Consider the following 18356-nt stretch of genomic DNA (forward strand, 5'->3'; position numbering starts at 1 on the left):
ACAAGCCGGTCACACTGCAATGTGCACCCCACAGTACAGAGAGGTCAGGGATGGAATAATCTGCAGCATACAGATCTGTCAGGGGATAATATATTGGACATATAGATCCAAATTGAGAAAAGTGGAATATACTGCAGCATCCTTCCAGCGCAGAGTGACCTTATGGAGAAAGGGAAGATTTATAAATCTTACGGTTCCAGTAATTAGTCACAAGATAAACATTTGTGTGAAGGAGCCATTGAGAGAGACGTGTGGGTTGTGCTTTAACTATGGAATTCTATAAAAGGCTGACCACACATTTCCTCTCCAACCAATTACAAATGTCACAATTCTAAAATCACAAATCCATTCTAGATGAATACAGGAATCTGTTTTAATTTTAGCCTCCAAAATTTGCCACAAAGCAGGAGAAGAGGGAAAGGGAGCACTCCACCAATCAGAAGAGAGGATGAGGGAGTCAGAATACTTGGGAGGTCACATGGCGAATGCTCGCAAACATTAGGAAAAGGCAGAACATATTTGGTGGCATATAAAATGGACCCTGAGGATATTATCGGTGTCTAGAGTTCTGCTTTAAATGCAGCAACCAGTCAAGCAAGAAGGCTGTTTTATTCATCTCAAATGTCTATTCCTGTATCAAGCAGAAAAGTCTTAGAGTTTAACCCTAGCAGGACTGCTATACATCATCCCGACTCATTCAGGCTACCACCCCCCTTCCTCAAGAAACCATTCCTGGACCCTCCCCATCCTTCCTCAGGACACCATCCTGGACCCTGCTGTCCTTCCTCAAGATACCATTCTGGACCTTGCTGGAACCGCCCACTCCTCCTCAGGACACCATCCTGGACTCCTTCCCACCCCTTCTCAGGACCTCTTGGACCGTCCCGTCCTTCCTCAGGACATCATGGACCCTCCCACCCTTCCTCTGGACCACATCTTGGACCCTCCCATCCTTTTTTCAGGACACCATCCTGGACCCTCCTACCCTTCCTCAGGACGACATCTTGGATCCTCCCACTCTTCTTCAGGACACCATCCTGGTCCCTCCTACCTTTCCTCAGGACACCATCCTGGACCCTCCCACCTTTTCTCAGGAGACCATCTCGCGCCTTCCCATCCTTCCTCAGGATGCCATCTTGGACCCCTTCCTTAGGGCACCATTGTGGACCGTTGATGACTAACCCATCCTTCCTCAGGACACGATCCAGGACTAACCCATCCTTCCTCAGGACACGATCCAGGACTAACCCATCCTTCCTCAGGACACGATCCAGGACTAACCCATCCTTCCTCAGGACACGATCCAGGACTAACCCATCCTTCCTCAGGACACAATCCAGGACTAACCCATCCTTCCTCAGGACACGATCCAGGACTAACCCATCCTTCCTCAGGACACTAGCCAGATCCCCCCAGCACACCACCCAGGCCCCTCCCACTCTTCCTCAGATACAATCCTGGCTCCTTCCACCCTTCCTCAGGACACCATTCTGAACAATCCTGCTCTTCCCCAGAACACTACCCTGGAACACCCCCTTCCCTTCCTCAGAACATCTGGAACCATCTCATCCTTCTTCAGGGACTTTTGGGTCATGCACTAGGGGGGTGTAGTTCATGCTATTTCAAAGTCCATGAGCACTTGATTTTATCAGCCTTTCCTTTGGCACTGCGGAGTAATTTTATCAGCAAAAATAAGAGGCGAAAAAGAAAAAAGACAGACAATATTTTACTTCTTTTACATTTTATTTATTGTCCCAACAACTCCGATATTAAATATAAAACAAAATAGTTGTAGTTGTGACCAGAACAGCCAGAGAAGTTGGCCGCTGTTGAGAACGTGACGAAGGGCCTGGAGGAACCGTGATCCTTGCTGGGCTTCAGTTATCTCATCCGTAGAAGTCACTGTTCCTGCAACAAAGCAAGCCAAGAACACGACTTATCTGTGTGTCTGTGAGACGGTTAGACAGATAACAATTCAGATCAAGTAAATAAACTCAGCTACACGCACACATCTGAAGACAGGAGTTTGTGTATATTCTGTATGGTCAGATGTTTGTGGACACCTGACCATCACACTTCAATGAGCTTGTTGGACATCCCAAGGCAAAACCATGGCCATAAATTTGGAACCTTCACCCCCCCCCCCCCCAATCAATGAACATTAATATGGGGTTGCCCTACTTTGCGGCTGTAACAACCTCCACTTCTAGCCTCTAGTCTGGCATTCAAATTCATCTCAAATTAGGGTTGAGGTCAGGGCTCTATGCAGAATGTACATCTTCCACTAAACGTGTAGGCGGCCAGTTCCTATAGAAGTCGCACACGGAGACTCGGTCGCCCCTTTAAGCCGCCAGCAGAGCAAGGCCACATTCCCAGGCTCCTTTGCTGTGAATAATAACGGCTCCAATAGTTCCCTAATAGTTTCCACACTCATCCCCAGCAGCCATTAAATAATTAGGCAGTTAGCGGCCCTTCAGCCATTAAGCAGCACAACACATTTGGAGGCAATTAGGGATTTAACTGTTCCTGGACCCCGCAACTCCTCCTGATGGCGGTCCTGGATTCAGAATGTGCCTCGCCCTCCGAGGTTTCCATGCCTGTGATGGAGATTGGACAGGAACGATGAGCGTGCCCCATGTTAAGTGAACGCCGCCCCCCCCCCCCCCCCCAAATTTATGGTTTGATGGGCTGTTTCCAGAATGCAGTGAACATTGTTTATAAAAACTTATGTTGACGATCAATAAGTCTCCACAATCTGGTGTCTCAACACACTCCTCCCCTATAAACTGGCCACTACTCTACTCAAAAGTGTGCACAGCACTTAAGTCCCACCAAGGCAACCAACCCCCCCCCCCCCCCCCCCCCCCCCCCACCACCAGGGCAGCCGACCCTTTTCCTCAGCCCCCCCCACCCCCACGGAAACCGACCCTTTTTCCTCCAGAAACACCGATCAGCCAACCGGTTTGTACGTCTGCAGTAGGGCTGAAACAACTAATCGATTAATCGACAACTAATCGATTATGAAATTAATCGATTACTATTTTCATAATCGATTAATCGGCCAGTAACATAATGGGGTTAAGAAAAACTAAAATGAGCCCTTTGTAGTACAAAAAGAGCAAATAATCACTACTGTAAATATCACTTTCACAGTTCTACAGTAAAAAAATGAACCCCGTACAGTAGTGATTATCTGCTTTTTTTGTACTATAAAGGGCTCATTTTCGTTTTTTCTTTTTAACCCCCTTATGTTATTAAACGTCTTAGACCTGATTGCACTACAGTTCATTTACATGGTTTCCTATGGGACACGTTCACATCTACTGTATGCTTGTTTTTAGTCGCTGCGTATTTGGAAAGGGTCAGTGACTTTTTTTTAACGCAAAACGGTGCTTTTTTGGTTCAATATACTACAGCGGAGAAGCTGCAGAAAAGCATGTAATGCGTTTTTGCAGAAATTTGTGTTTTTTAATCTGCCCAACAAGTTGACCAAAAAAAAATGCAAAAACGCAAATCGCAGCAAAATCACGTGTGCAAAAATCAAAATGCACAGCAAAAAGCACTGCAGAAACAGATCAAATGCAAACTGCATAGGTGTGCACCGAGCCTTATGCTGGTCACACGGATCAATTTTCAGACAAGAATATTCAGACAGAAAATCTTTGTACATTCGCTGAATGAAAGAATGTTTGAAATTTTCAATTGTTTTTAACATTCTGTTTTTAAAATGAAGGAAAACTACATACACTGTCTGAAAATTCCTTTGACCAAGAAGTTTTCTATTTCCAAATTGTCACCATGGTTGAAAATGAACGTCGATTTGAACCCACTAACGATTAGAAAATCAAACTAACGTTTTTAAAATGCCATTTTTTTTTTTTTGAAGGAAGACATTGTTTTTTAAATAAAAAAAATGTGATCTCTGAGTCTGATGATATTAACCAGATTCACCCTTTAATAGTATATATCCTCCAATAGCATATACAGTATATCTCTCCTCTAATAGTATATACAGTACATCTCCTCTAATAGTATATCTCTTCTGTCTGTTATTCTCAGAGTGGATTAGATATTTTGCTCCCTAACCATATAGTTATTTATATTTACCACTGCATAGAGATATTTAAGAATAAATTGCCTTTTTTTAAAACTTTAAATATTAACTAAATTATACACCACACTTTTTTTAAAGCTTATTAACCGATTAATCGATTAATCGAAACAATAATCGGCCAACTAATCGATTATGAAAATAATCGTTAGTTGCAGCCCTAGTCTGCAGTACTCACTTTAACAAACTTCCCGTGAAGAAGGTACGGTGACTTGAAGTCACTCTGACAGTTGGAATACGCCATTCCTAAACCGATACCAGAGGAGAATGCGATGGGCCACGTCCTCCCTGGGAAAGAAAGTCACAGATTTCATGAATCTCTAGTAGACAAAACTTTACCAGACATTTCACTTCATCTTTATTTTCTTAAAGGATCACTTCACTTATTCAAAACAGATATTACAGCATTTGTGTGGATGCTGGAGAGTTAAACCTATGAGGGGTTCCCACCATCCCTGTGCTGAGTTCCCGGGTCTGTACACCCGCTGTGCCCATTATGAGGGGTTCTCACCATCCCTGTGCTGAGTTCCCGGGTCTGTACACCCGCTGTGCCCATTATGAGGGGTTCTCACCATCCCTGTGCTGAGTTCCCGGGTCTGTACACCTGCTGTGCCCATTATGAGGGGTTCTCACCATCCCTGTGCTGAGTTCCCGGGTCTGTACACCCGCTGTGCCCATTGAGGGGTTCTCACCATCCCTGTGCTGAGTTCCCGGGTCTGTACACCCGCTGTGCCCATTATGGAGGGGTTCTCACCATCCCTGTGCTGAGTTCCCGGGTCTGTACACCCGCTGTGCCCATTATGGAGGGGTTCTCAATATCCCTGTGCTGAGTTCCCGGGTCTGTACACCCGCTGTGCCCATTGAGGGGTTCTCACCATCCCTGTGCTGAGTTCCCGGGTCTGTACACCCGCTGTGCCCATTATGAGGGGTTCTCACCATCCCTGTGCTGAGTTCCCGGGTCTGTACACCCGCTGTGCCCATTATGAGGGGTTCTCACCATCCCTGTGCTGAGTTCCCGGGTCTGTACACCCGCTGTGCCCATTATGAGGGGTTCCCACCATCCCTGTGCTGAGTTCCCGGGTCTGTACACCTGCTGTGCCCATTATGAGGGGTTCCCACCATCCCTGTGCTGAGTTCCCGGGTCTGTACACCCGCTGTGCCCATTATGAGGGGTTCCCACCATCCCTGTGCTGAGTTCCCGGGTCTGTACACCTGCTGTGCCCATTATGAGGGGTTCTCACCATCCCTGTGCTGAGTTCCCGGGTCTGTACACCCGCTGTGCCCATTGAGGGGTTCTCACCATCCCTGTGCTGAGTTCCCGGGTCTGTACACCCGCTGTGCCCATTATGGAGGGGTTCTCACCATCCCTGTGCTGAGTTCCCGGGTCTGTACACCCGCTGTGCCCATTGAGGGGTTCTCACCATCCCTGTGCTGAGTTCCCGGGTCTGTACACCCGCTGTGCCCATTATGAGGGGTTCTCACCATCCCTGTGCTGAGTTCCCGGGTCTGTACACCCGCTGTGCCCATTATGAGGGGTTCTCACCATCCCTGTGCTGAGTTCCCAGGTCTGTACACCCGCTGTGCCCATTATGAGGGGTTCCCACCATCCCTGTGCTGAGTTCCCGGGTCTGTACACCCGCTGTGCCCATTATGAGGGGTTCCCACCATCCCTGTGCTGAGTTCCCGGGTCTGTACACCCTCTGTGCCCATTATGAGGGGTTCCCACCATCCCTGTGCTGAGTTCCCGGGTCTGTACACCCGCTGTGCCCATTATGAGGGGTTCTCACCATCCCTGTGCTGAGTTCCCGGGTCTGTACACCCGCTGTGCCCATTATGAGGGGTTCTCACCATCCCTGTGCTGAGTTCCCAGGTCTGTACACCCGCTGTGCCCATTATGAGGGGTTCCCACCATCCCTGTGCTGAGTTCCCGGGTCTGTACACCCGCTGTGCCCATTATGAGGGGTTCCCACCATCCCTGTGCTGAGTTCCCGGGTCTGTACACCCTCTGTGCCCATTATGAGGGGTTCCCACCATCCCTGTGCTGAGTTCCCGGGTCTGTACACCCGCTGTGCCCATTATGAGGGGTTCCCACTATGCCAATGCAGCGATATCACTAGCAGGGAAGAGGCGGGGCACGTTGTCACCCTCTTTATACTACAAGCCAGCGGGCGGTCGCAGTACATTAAAAGATCTTATGACAATTAAAAGTATTACCAGCGATGTATTTACCGAGTACTAAAGATGGGAAATGGGCAGGAGGGGGTTAAATACTCACTTTTGAAGAAAACGACTGAAAACACGATCCCCAAGCCAAGGCCGGCACCTGGAGAGAGAACACAATAGACTTTATGACGGATCTATTTATTTAATGACACATAATTTCCATGTCCAATTGGCATGTGCCTGAGCAGGCAGAATCAATACGCGGCGGCTCTCAGGCCGTGTCCACACTTGCAGGTTTTGCTGTGAATTGCGCTGTGATCGCCTTCCAAAATATGCATTTACAGCGCCGAGGATCGACGTGACTCACCAAGGCTATATCCTACGGTGATGGGGGGTCCAGCCGCCCGCCACATCTGCTGGGGGGGGGGGGGGGGGGGGGGCGAAATCGGCATATCCTCCTCTGTGGATCTCCCTGTTCTCATGTTGATTAAATGACCCCCCCCCCCCCAAATATCCCTTCAATGTGTGGACCCCCACACCCCAAGTAACCTCAACTCATTAAAAACAGACCTCTCCAATCAGCTCTCATCACTGAGCATAACTTAAGCTCTCCGCCTTTTTTCCCCCTGACAGCTCAGACAAGCTTTATAAAAGTCTAAACTTTGTGTGGCTGTAGAGAAGAAAAGACTGCAGATAAACAGGTACAACGTATCATTTGTTTTTATCTTTGTGCATCACCTGAGAACAGTCCCTTCGCTGGGGATATGGAGGGGTTACAACCACTTTAAAAAAAAAAAAAAAAACACCTTCCGGATGCACCTTGCCCCTCGCCCACCACTATACATACCTGAGCCAGATCCTAATCTCCATCCAGCCATGGATGTGCATGAGAGCAACAGCTATCCCGGCTCTCTCTTCCCCCCTCATTGGACAGAGAGGCAGCAGCGGGAGTCATTGTCTCCCACTGCTGTCAATCACAGCCAGTGAGGAGGGAGCAGGAGGTGGGGCCGAGCCACACAGTGTGTGTCAATGGACACACAGGGCCAGCTTGGGGCCCGAGCACGCTTGAGTGCACCCATGCTTGCTCCTCCCCCCCACTCAGTGGGAGGGGAGGAGCCAGAAAGTGCCAGTGAGGGAGCCAACAAGAGGAGGAATCGGGGCTGCTCTGTGCAAAACCTTTACAGATCAAGTAAATATAACTTTTTTTTTTTTTTTTTTTTTTTAATTGGGACTTCTGACTAGATGATCCTTTTGATTGGCCATCCCTTTAAATCACATGAATGGAAACCTGTCCTACCAGCCCCCGATCTTCACTGTGTGACTGGGAGCCGTTGGTGACAGCGCAGTCACAGTGCTGGGGGGCATACGTGACTGAATGTGCCCCTAACACGAAACATACAGTGCCTTGAAAAAGTATTCATACCCCTTGAAATTTCCCACATCTTGTCATGTTACAATCAAAAACATAAATGTATTTTATTGGGATTTTATGTGATAGACCAACACAAAGTGTCACATAATTGTGAAGTGGAAGGAAAATGATAAATGATACAAATAAATATGTGAAAAGTGTGGGGGAGGGGCATTTGTATGGGGCCCCCCGGAGTCAATACTTTGTAGAACCCTCTTTCTCTACAAGTCTTTTTGGGGATGTCTCTACCAGCTTTGCACATCTAGAGAGGACATTTCTGCCCATTCTTCTTTGTAAAATATCTCAAGCTCTGTCAGATTGGATGGAGAGCGTCTGAACAGCAATTTTCAAGTCTTACCACAGATTCTCAATGTGATTTAGGTCTGGACTGTGACTGGGACATTCTAACACATGAATATGCTTTGATCTAAACCATTCCATTGTAGCTCTGGCTGGATGTTTCGGGTCGTTGTCCTGCTGGAAGGTGAACCTCCGCCCAGTCTCAAGTCTTTTGTAGACTCTAACAGGTTTTCTTCTAAGATTGTCCTGTATTTGTCTCCATCCATCTTCCCATCAACTCTGACCAGCTTCCCTGTCCCTGCTGAAGAAAAGCATCCCCACCACATGATGCCACCACCATGTTTCACAGTGGGGATGGTGTGTTCAGGGTGATGTGCAGTGTTAGTTTTCCCCACACATAGCGTTTTACTTTTAGGCCATAAAGTTGAATTTTGGTCTCCTCTGACCAGATCACCTTCTTCCACATGTTTGCTGTGTCCTCCACATGGCTTCTCACAAACTACAAACAGGACTTCTTATGACTTTCTTTCACCAATGTCTTTCTTCTTGTCACTCTTCCATAAAGGGCAGATTTGTGGAGAACACGACTAATAGTTGTCCTGTGGACAGATTCTCCCACCTGAGCTGTGGATCTCTGCAGCTCCTCCAGAGTTACCATGGACCTCTTAGCTCTTCTCTGATGAATGTTCTCCTTGCCCGGCCGGTCAGTTTAGGTGGACGGCCATGTCTTGGTAGGTTGGCAGTTGTGCCATACTCTTTCCATTTTCCAATGATGGATTGAACAGAGCTCTGTGAGATGTTCAAAGCTTGGGAGATTTTTTTATAACCTAACCCTGCTTTATACTTCTCCACAACTTTATCCCTGACCTGTCTGGTGTGTTCCTTGGCCTTCATGATGCTGTTTGCTCAACAAGGTTCTGTAACAAACCTCTGAGGTCTTCACAGAACAGCTTTATTTATTGCCATTTATACCACACACAGGTGGACTCTATTTACTAATTAGGTGACTTCTGAAGGCAATTGGTTCCACTAGATTTTAGTTAGGGGTATCAGAGTAAAGAGGGCTGAATACAAATGCTGCCCCCCCCCCCCACACTTTTCACATATTTATTTGTATAATTTATTATTTTCCTTCCACTTCACAATTATGTGACACTTTGTGTTGGTCTATCACATAAAATCCCAATAAAATACATTTACGTTTCTGGCTGTAACATGACAAAATGGAGAATTTCAAGGGGTATGAATACTTTTTCAAGGCGCTGTATGCCGCTCCTTTACATACAGTATAAAGCCCAACTCTGTAATACCACATAAATGTGAATGGTGGGCAGAAAGGGTCACTGAAGTGCCACAGCTGTACAAAAAAACCAGACGTATCGGCTATTGCGGTTCATCGCCTGGCGAGTCACATGGCGGTATTTATAGGTGTATGTACGCACTCCTGTGCAAAGCACAATTAAAAAAGGAACATATCACCATAAAAAGTATTTTTTAGAAACGTTTTGCGAGTAAAAAACGTATGCAAGTCAGAGCCTTGGCATCAAATTAAAAACACACGGAGGAAAAAAATAAATAAATAAAAAACAAACAAACAAACAAAAAAACAAAAAAACAAAAAAAAAAAAAAAAAAAAAAAAAAAAACAAACACACACACACACACACTTCCCAAATGCTCATCCGCCAGCTGAAAGAAAAAAAAAAAGTGAAAAAAGTGAAAAACAAAAATCCCCGAATGCTGGAAAGAAGGAATAATTCCTGCGCGGTCCCCTCCCCGGGACACGGGATGTTTTTGTGCCTCTCACATCGGCTGCCAAGAGAGCCTCTAATTCACTCCGGTCTCTCTGGTGCCATTACAATAGCACAGCTGGCCGCAGCTTTATTAGGGATAATTACTATCTGGGAGGACTGGAGAGTGGACAAACCGCCTGACCTGCGCCCTCGCCTTTTTTTTTTTTTTTTTCCCCCCTGCGCCTGTACAGGACGGACGCGGTTGGGATCCAAGTGCAGGAAGTAGCGCTCTTCTTGGGTCACCAACACAACAGTGGCCGACGGTTCTTATGGATTCCTGGTCTTTTAACAAACTAATTAAAATAAAAATTTGGCTTAAACCACCCCGGGGTATATAATATATATATATATATATATATATATATATATATATATATATATATATATATATATATATATATATATATATATATATATATACATACACACACACACATACATATACACACACATATACATATCTACACACACACAATTATTAGAATCTATACCTGACAATCAATCAAAGCACTTGCAGGACTTTTGCGACAACGCACGGTCACCTGTCGATCACAACACAGGTTGACAGAAAGGGCTGTCATCGGTGGAAATGTAGAATTGATCATTGTCAGTTTTTGGTTGTATGTAGCAATTGTTGTTTTAGAGGATCTTCAGTCCCTCCTATGAAAAAAAATTAAATATCAGCAGCTACAAATACTGTAGCTGCTGACTTAATAAAAAAAAAGGACACTTGTCCAAGGACTCGTTGTGGCTTCACACTGTACATGCACGAGCGGCGCTGCAGCCTTCTAGGACGTGTCCTAGAAGGCTGTGGGCAAAGGAGGCGGGGTTCAGGGGCACGCTGCGTACAGGGCGCGGGGTTCAGGGGCACGCTGCGTACAGGGCGCAGGGCTCAGGGGCACGCTGCGTACAGGGCGCAGGGCTCAGGGGCACGCTGCGTACAGGGCGCAGGGCTCTGGGGCACGCTGCGGACAGGGCGCAGGGCTCAGGGGCACGCTGCGGACAGGGCGCAGGGCTCAGGGGCACGCTGCGGACAGGGCGCAGGGCTCAGGGGCACGCTGCGGACAGGGCGCAGGGCTCAGGGGCACGCTGCGGACAGGGCGCAGGGCTCAGGGGCACGCTGCGGACAGGGCGCAGGGCTCAGGGGCACGCTGCGGACAGGGCGCAGGGCTCAGGGGCACGCTGCGGACAGGGCGCAGGGCTCAGGGGCACGCTGCGGACAGGGCGCAGGGCTCAGGGGCACGCTGCGGACAGGGCGCAGGGCTCAGGGGCACGCTGCGGACAGGGCGCAGGGCTCAGGGGCACGCTGCGTACAGGGCGCAGGGCTCAGGGGCACGCTGCGTACAGAGCGCAGGGTTCAGGGGCACGCTGCGTACAGAGCGCAGGGTTCAGGGGCACGCTGCGTACAGAGCGCAGGGTTCAGGGGCACGCTGCGTACAGAGCGCAGGGTTCAGGGGCACGCTGCGTACAGAGCGCAGGGTTCAGGGGCACGCTGCGTACAGAGCGCAGGGTTCAGGGGCACGCTGCGTACAGAGCGCAGGGTTCACGAGCCCGCTGCGTACAGAGCGCAGGGTTCAGGGATGCGCTATGTACAGGCTGCAGTTCCAGGGATGCCCTATGTACAAAAGTGCCCCTTTTAGGGAGATTGTGCACTCTGATTCTCAGCTGTCCCCGTTGTGCCCCTCTGTGACTGCATGCAGGGAGCTGTTAGTTCCGGGAGCCGCTGAGAATAAGGCTGTCCTATGTAAAGCACTAGAAGTAGCCGCTTCAAACACATTACACAGACATGGTCCACTGTTAACATCTGGAAACCTGCCTGGAGAAATGCCATCACTGGAGTGCATGGAGACAGGAAGTGGTTGTACAGACTGCAGGAGATCAGCAGCACTGAGATGCAAAAAAAAAAAAAAAAAGGGATGAAAAAAAAAAAAAATAACGATCTTTGTTTCTCATCCCTGCAAAGAAAAGGAGAAGGAACAAAGCTTTTTTTAGAAGAAAATCAGCGCACATAACACATTGTTAGGAACACAGTTGAGTTAACCCCCTCGATTACCCCGAGATGTTCTAGCCAGAGCCATTAGTACAGTGAATAGTGCGATCACTATTAGTGTCACTGGTGATATCAGCGGCAGTTAGTGTCCGATTGTCCACCACACTATTACAGTCACTGACCGCCATCACTACCCTTGTATTAAATACCCGTTTATAATCAATTTCATAGATTATTTTATTTATTTTTTTTTTTACTGCTCCCTTCTCAACCTTCCCTGTGCAGAGTTTGCCCTGTGTGTGGCCCTCTGTCGGTGTTTATCGGGGTCACTGCGATAGTAGGACTTTGCCCGAACATCTCCATATCGAATCCTCCTCGTTGTAGTTTGAACGTCCCATACCGGCGCACAGGAATCGTTCGGCATGCACCCAGGGAAGCACCATCGTGAGAGATGATGGGACACCTATCATTGGCCAATCGCAGAGTGGGGGTCCCCCAGAAACATAAGGGGTTAAACAGCAGCCAGACGCCGGTGTGTTGGCTCCTGGCACCTGACCGCACCGCACTTGGCTCCACAGCTGTTTCCACTGAACGGCGGCACCTCCTGAACAGTCCTCAACTCATAACAATAAAAGATGAAAGGCCTATCTAATAATAAAAGAGGAGAGGGAGAGCTAACGAGCGAGCCTTTCCAGAAGAGCGCCGCAGGCGGTGCGGGGGGAGGGAGAGCGCCATTTACACCTTCTCTGTGACCGCTTCAAACGCTTAATTGAAAAAACAGGCCGCCATCGCCTCGCTGCCATCTCGTCATTAACCAGCCACATGCCAAGTCTCCCCGGCACACGTGGGATGAAAGATAGAGTTACACAGAATGGGGGGGACCCCAGACAGAGAAAAGGGGTACACAGAACACCACACTGGGACTCCGGACCCAAAGAAGAGCAGTGGGACCCCGGACCCAGAAAAGAGGGGTACACAGCAGAGCGACACCCTGGACACAGTATAGGGGTACACAGGGCACAGCAGTGGGACCCCAGAGAAGAGGGGTACACAGGACACAGTGGGGACCCTAGAAACAGAGAAGAGGGGTACTCAGTGCAGAGCAGTGGGACCCCAGACCCAGAGAAGTGGGGTACACACCAGAGCGACATCCTGGACACAATAGGGGTACACGGACACAGCAGTGGGACCCTGGACCCAGAGAAGTGGGGTACATAGAGGAGAGCAGAGGAACCCCAGATCCAGAGAAGAGGTTTACACAGTGCAGAGTAGCGGGTCCCCAGATTAAGAGAAGAGGGTTAAACCGAGCAGAGCAGTGGGGACCCAGAGATGAGGGGTACACAGCAGTGGGGACCCTGGACCCAGAGAAGAGGGTGCACAGCAGCGGGACCCAGAGAAGTGGGGTACACAAGTGGGGACCCAGAGAAGAGGGGTACACAGCAGTGGGGATCCTGGACCCAGAGGAGTGGGGTACACAGCAGTGGGGACCTAGAGAAGAGGGGTACACAGCAGTGGGGACCTAGAGAAGAGGGGTACACAGCAGTGGGGACCCTGGAGCCAGAGAAGTGGGGTACACAGAGCAGGGGGGATCCTGGACCCAGAGGAGTGGGGTACACAGCAGTGGGTACCTAGAGAAGAGGGGTACACAGCAGTGGGGGACCCTGGAGCCAGAGAAGTGGGGTACACAGCAGTGGGGACCTAGAGAAGAGGGGTACACAGCAGTGGGGCCCTAGAGAAGAGGGGTACACAGCAGTGGGGGACCCTGGAGCCAGAGAAGTGGGGTACACAGCAGTGGGGACCCTTGACCCAGAGAAGAGGGGTACACAGAGCAAAGCTGGCCATTACATCCTGTCCATCTGGCCTCCTGTACAGCTCCCCCTCTCACCTCCCATCCTCGGCCCATGTAACCCGACACAGCCAGCTCCAGAAATATCAGCGCCGGGCTCTGGCTACACATTCCACACCGGGGAGGGAGATCCGATTTTATAGTGGAATGGAAATAGCCTGAGAGATTTCGAGGTTCGGGGAACCCATCTGTGAAATGTGAACTGGGGGGGGGGGGGGGGGAATTAAAGATGGTTACAAAGAACCAAACAGCAGATCTGTCTGTACAATGCCGGGCCCCTCACACCGCCCATCTACGGCATCTTTGGGATCCCCGCCATGGTTATCAGGATTTGGATAATCAGAGCCGGCGCAGAGATTCAAACAGAACCAAAGCCGGCCACACACACGGAGCGAATGATGAATTCCTGTCCATCCAGACCTGAGATTTACACAGTTCTGTCAGGCGGGGCAAGGAGGAGGAGACCAACTTTTTATTTCCTGCTGCAGTTCAGTAACACTTGCAGGTCTTGTCCCTCCCCCAGCCTGTGATTGGACAGTAAAAGGAACAAGAAAAGCCGCTCCGGGTGGGAGAGTCTCTGGTTAATTACACACACTAGTCAGGTACTAGCCAAGCTCACATGCTGTGTAACAAAGCAAAATGACTGCGGGCGGCTGCACTTCCAAAAAACCTTTTATTAAAGCTTCATATGACAAGTGGTTGAAAGATGGAGCCGGGGACAAAGAGGTAGATGACCAAGCGCTAACATTTGTGCGAAACACGTCTACCTCTTTGTCCCCGGCTCCATCTGTCAACCACTTGTCATATGAAGCTTTAATAAAAGGATTTTTGGAAGTGCAGCCCATCTGGCATCATTTCCTTATAAAAAGGAAAAGTAGACTGATGAACTCATCTCTATGTCACTCTGCTCTCTCCTATCATCAGCATGTTCCTCATTAGATATCTGGTAATTCTACAGCTTGTATTTATAAAAACACACACATTTTTATGTATTAATGATTACTGAGCTGCAATAACCCCATACTGAAATATACAAAATAATCCAGAGAAATCATCAGCCCCAATAGATTCATTGGTGGGGGGGGTGTGCACATTCCTGGTGGTGACGGTGCCAGGAGGCCGGGGATTGTCTCACCGCGCTGCCACGCGGGACGTTCTGCACAGTTGGCGCTGCCAGCACGGCTCGGTCCTGTTTATTTGGCTTTGTAAAGAGCTTTAGAAATCTCCGCACAGCCCAACATCTCCGAAAAAAGCAGATCCTCTGCCAGGCAAACACATGACGAAGCACAGCTGGGTAAACGTCCCGCCACACAGCGCGAGCGACTCTACGGGGGGGGGGGGAACGAGCACAGAGCACCTGCGGGAGAAGCCTGCGATTGTGGCTGCCCATCTTCAAATCACCTATGGGGCTGTGCCGTCGCTTTCAGTTTTTACTAACCCGGCACCCAAGCGGCTGGAGAGTCGGACCAAAGCCAGCTTCCACCGGAGGCTTCTCACAAAAAGGTTCGCAGCACGTTCCCGTTCATGGACTGGACTATGGCTACAGAAAATTAAAAAAAAAAAAAAAAAACACACGGGTCCAGGGAATCTTGTCCGGCTTCGGCTCCATTCACAGCAGGTCTTCAAAGTCGCACGATTTCTCAGTGCAACTTTTGGTGCAATTTCGATCAGACGTTACAAATTTTAGGGATCAAAGTCGCACCAAAAAGTAGTGCAGGCACCTTTTCTAAGTCACACCGGTATGAACGGGTGCTGTAGAAAAGGATAGGGTGCAACTGGTCATGCGACTTTGATGTCCAAGTGTAAATGGAGCCTTAAAGTGAGGGAGAAAAAAAAAAAAAAAAAAAAAAAGTACCGCATGGACTACTTTAAAAACACACCACACCAAATTACATGGTAGTGCAGTATCATGCGATTTGGTGCCTACAAATGCACCGTTTAAGATCTGCGTTTGGGGTGCCGTTAACAATACATTGACACCCGCAGCAGATTGCAAAGGCAGTGCGTTTGAGCGTGGTGCGGCAAAAAGGCGCCTTTGCCCGCACCGTGTTTTGGTGTGAATTGGCCCAATGAGAAGACCAATATCTTGTTCCCTTCATTTTCCAGCTGCTTCAGTCCAGCAGTTGATAGCGGTGTGACACGGCAAGCAAACCGCGGAATCAGGGTTTTGTGAAAAACGGTGGAATAAAGAACGCTCACACATGTGTTTGTAGATCTTATTAGAACTTTTTTTTTTCCCTCCGCATTCCAGCCATTCTGACCCCCCAAGTGTTCCTCCGAGGCGACGTGGCTAACCCGTCTCCGCTGAGGGTCTATCGGCACCCCGCCGAGTTCTCCACAATGGGAAGGTTAAAGTTGCCGCGTTTCATCAGCTCGCCGGCCCGATACTAAAAAACTTCAAACGGTGTCGGGATTAGAGCGCCAGTCCTGTTCCTGCACATAATTAGATAAAACTATTTGGATGTTTTCTTCCAGATCCCCAACGGCAGCTTTTAAACCACGCGGGAGGGGAGGATTGTGAAACATCGCATGAAGTGTACAGCAATTGGCACAAAACGTGCAAATCCCAGCATGCATTGCTAACCACGTGGCCCTACCATCGTCTATTCTAAGTCCTATATACAATGAGGGGGGAAAAAAAAAGTATTTGATCCCCTGCTGATTTTGTACGTTTGCCCACTGACAAGGAAACGATAAGTCTATAATTTTATGGGTCAGTTTATTATAAACAGTGAGAGACAGAACAAAAATATCCAGAAAAACGCATTTCAAAAAAGTTATAAATTGATTTGCATTTTAATGGGTGAAATAAGTATTTGATCCCTTCACAAAACATGACTTAGTGGTTGGTGGAGAAACCCTTGTTGGCGATCACAGAGGTCAGACGTTTCTTGGAGTTGGCCTCCAGGTTTGCACACATCTCAGGAGGGATTTTGTCCTCTTTGCAGATCCTCTCCAAGTCATTAAGGTTTTGGGGCTGACGTTTGGCAACTCGAACCTTTAGCTCCCTCCACATATTTTCTATGGGATTAAGGTCTGGAGACTGGCTAGGCCACTCCAAGACCTTAATGTGCTTCTTCTTGAGCCACTCCTTTGTTGCCTTGGCCGTGTGTTTTGGGTCATTGTCATGCTGGAATACCCATCCACCACCCATTTTTAATGCCCTAGCTGAGGGGAAGGAGGTTCTCACCCAAGATTTGACAGTTCATTGCCCAGTCCATCGTCCCTTCGATGCAGTAAAGTTGTCCTGTCCCCTTAGCAGAAAAACACCCCCAAAGCATAATATTTGAACCTCCATGTAAGACGGTGGGGGATGGTGTTCTTGGGGTCATAGGCAGCATTCCTCCTCCTACAAACACGGCGAGTTGAGGCCAAAGAGCTGGATTTTGGTCTCATCTGACCACAACACTTTCCTCTAGTTCTCCTCTGAATCATTCAGATGTTCATTAGCAAACTTCAGACGGACCTGTACATGAGATTTCTAGAGCAGGGGAACATTGCGGGCGCTGCAGGACTTCAGTCTTTCACGGTGTAGTGTGTTACCGATTGTTTTCTTGGTGACTATGGTCCCAGCTGAGATCATTGACCAGATTCTCACGTGTAGTTCTGGGCTGATTCCTCACCGTTCTCATGATCATTGAAACTCCACGAGGTGAGAACTTCTATGGAGCCCCAGACCGAGGGAGATTGACAGTTATTTTGTGTTTCTTCCATTTGTGAATAATCCCACCAACTGTTGTCACCCTCTCACCAAGCTGCTTGGAGATGATCTTGTAGCCCATTCCAGCCTTGTGTAGGTCTACAATCTTGTCCCCGACATCCTTGGACAGCTCTTTGGTCTTGGCCATGGTGGAGAGATTGGAATCTGATTGATTCTGTGGACAGGTGTCTTTCATATAGGTAAAAAGTTGAGATTAGGAGCACTCCCTTTAAGAGAGACAGAAATCTTGCTAATTGATAGGAGATCAAATACTTATTTTACTCATTACAATGCAAATCAAATGTATACATTTTTTGAAAAGCGATTTTCTGGATATTTTTGTTATTCTGTCTCTCACTGGTGAAATAAACCGACCATTAAAACGATAGACTGATCATTTTTGTCAGTGGGCAAATGTACAAAATCAGCAGCCGGTCAAATATTTTTTTTCGCCTCACTGTACAATATTTATTACTGGTATAAATATACATTCAGCCCCTGTCCTCCAAGAGCTTACAATCTATGATCCGTATCCAATATGCACACCATACACTAACACACACTAAAGACAGATTTTTAAACAGGAGCCAATTAACCTACAAGCAGGTCTTTAAAGTGTGGGAGGAAACCAAGGCATGCATGAGGAGAGAACATGCAACCACCATGCAGATGGATCATAAAACTGTGTGAAAGCTAATAGGTGCCGCTCAAAAGCAACCATCCCAACATGGCTCCGGTGACTAGCATTAGAATTGGGTGCTGGCGCTGAAAAGTGCCCGTCCCGGATCGGTGCACACATGTAGAAAAGGGATGAAGAAAGCACCACACACCCCAAAGAAACAGCCCAAGTGTATGGAAGAGTCAAATGGCTTCAGCCCGGCTCCTCCCAGGCCACACCCACATATGCATTTCAGGCGACCCACAGACAGACAGTCATGACAAAGACCCGTGGGAGGGGCGAAACATGTGGGTTCAGGTGTCCAGAGAAGGACACTGGTAATACCCCATCATACAAAGACATTGTAAACAATTATAAGTTGTGG

General features: G+C 48.4%; 1 protein-coding gene across 1 annotated transcript; it reads right to left on the reverse strand.

The window, feature by feature from the left end:
• Positions 1-1724: 1724 nt before the first annotated feature.
• MICOS10 (mitochondrial contact site and cristae organizing system subunit 10) lies at positions 1725-12210 on the reverse strand. Its single transcript, XM_073603760.1, has 4 exons — positions 12168-12210; positions 6387-6434; positions 4290-4399; positions 1725-1908 (listed from the first exon to the last, which is right to left on the reverse strand). The coding sequence occupies exons 1-4, from the start codon at positions 12208-12210 to the stop codon at positions 1900-1902; spliced, it is 210 nt and encodes a 69-aa protein (XP_073459861.1). The 3' UTR covers positions 1725-1899.
• Between the last annotated feature and the right edge of the window lie 6146 nt (positions 12211-18356).

The sequence above is a fragment of the Aquarana catesbeiana genome, linkage group LG10 (genome assembly GCF_042186555.1).
Source record: "Aquarana catesbeiana isolate 2022-GZ linkage group LG10, ASM4218655v1, whole genome shotgun sequence".
NCBI lineage: Eukaryota > Metazoa > Chordata > Amphibia > Anura > Ranidae > Aquarana > Aquarana catesbeiana.

What these genes read in the sequence shown, in the direction of transcription:
- MICOS10 (XM_073603760.1), bottom strand. Translation starts at nt 12,210, where the DNA reads ATGGTGCTTCCCTGGGTGCATGCCGAACGATTCCTGTGCGCCG. An exon ending in CGAACGATTCCTGTGCGCCG is followed by an intron (nt 6,435 to 12,167) that starts GTATGGGACGTT and finishes TTCTCTCTCCAG; the next exon opens with GTGCCGGCCTTGGCTTGGGG. An exon ending in TTCAGTCGTTTTCTTCAAAA is followed by an intron (nt 4,400 to 6,386) that starts GTGAGTATTTAA and finishes TTTCTTTCCCAG; the next exon opens with GGAGGACGTGGCCCATCGCA.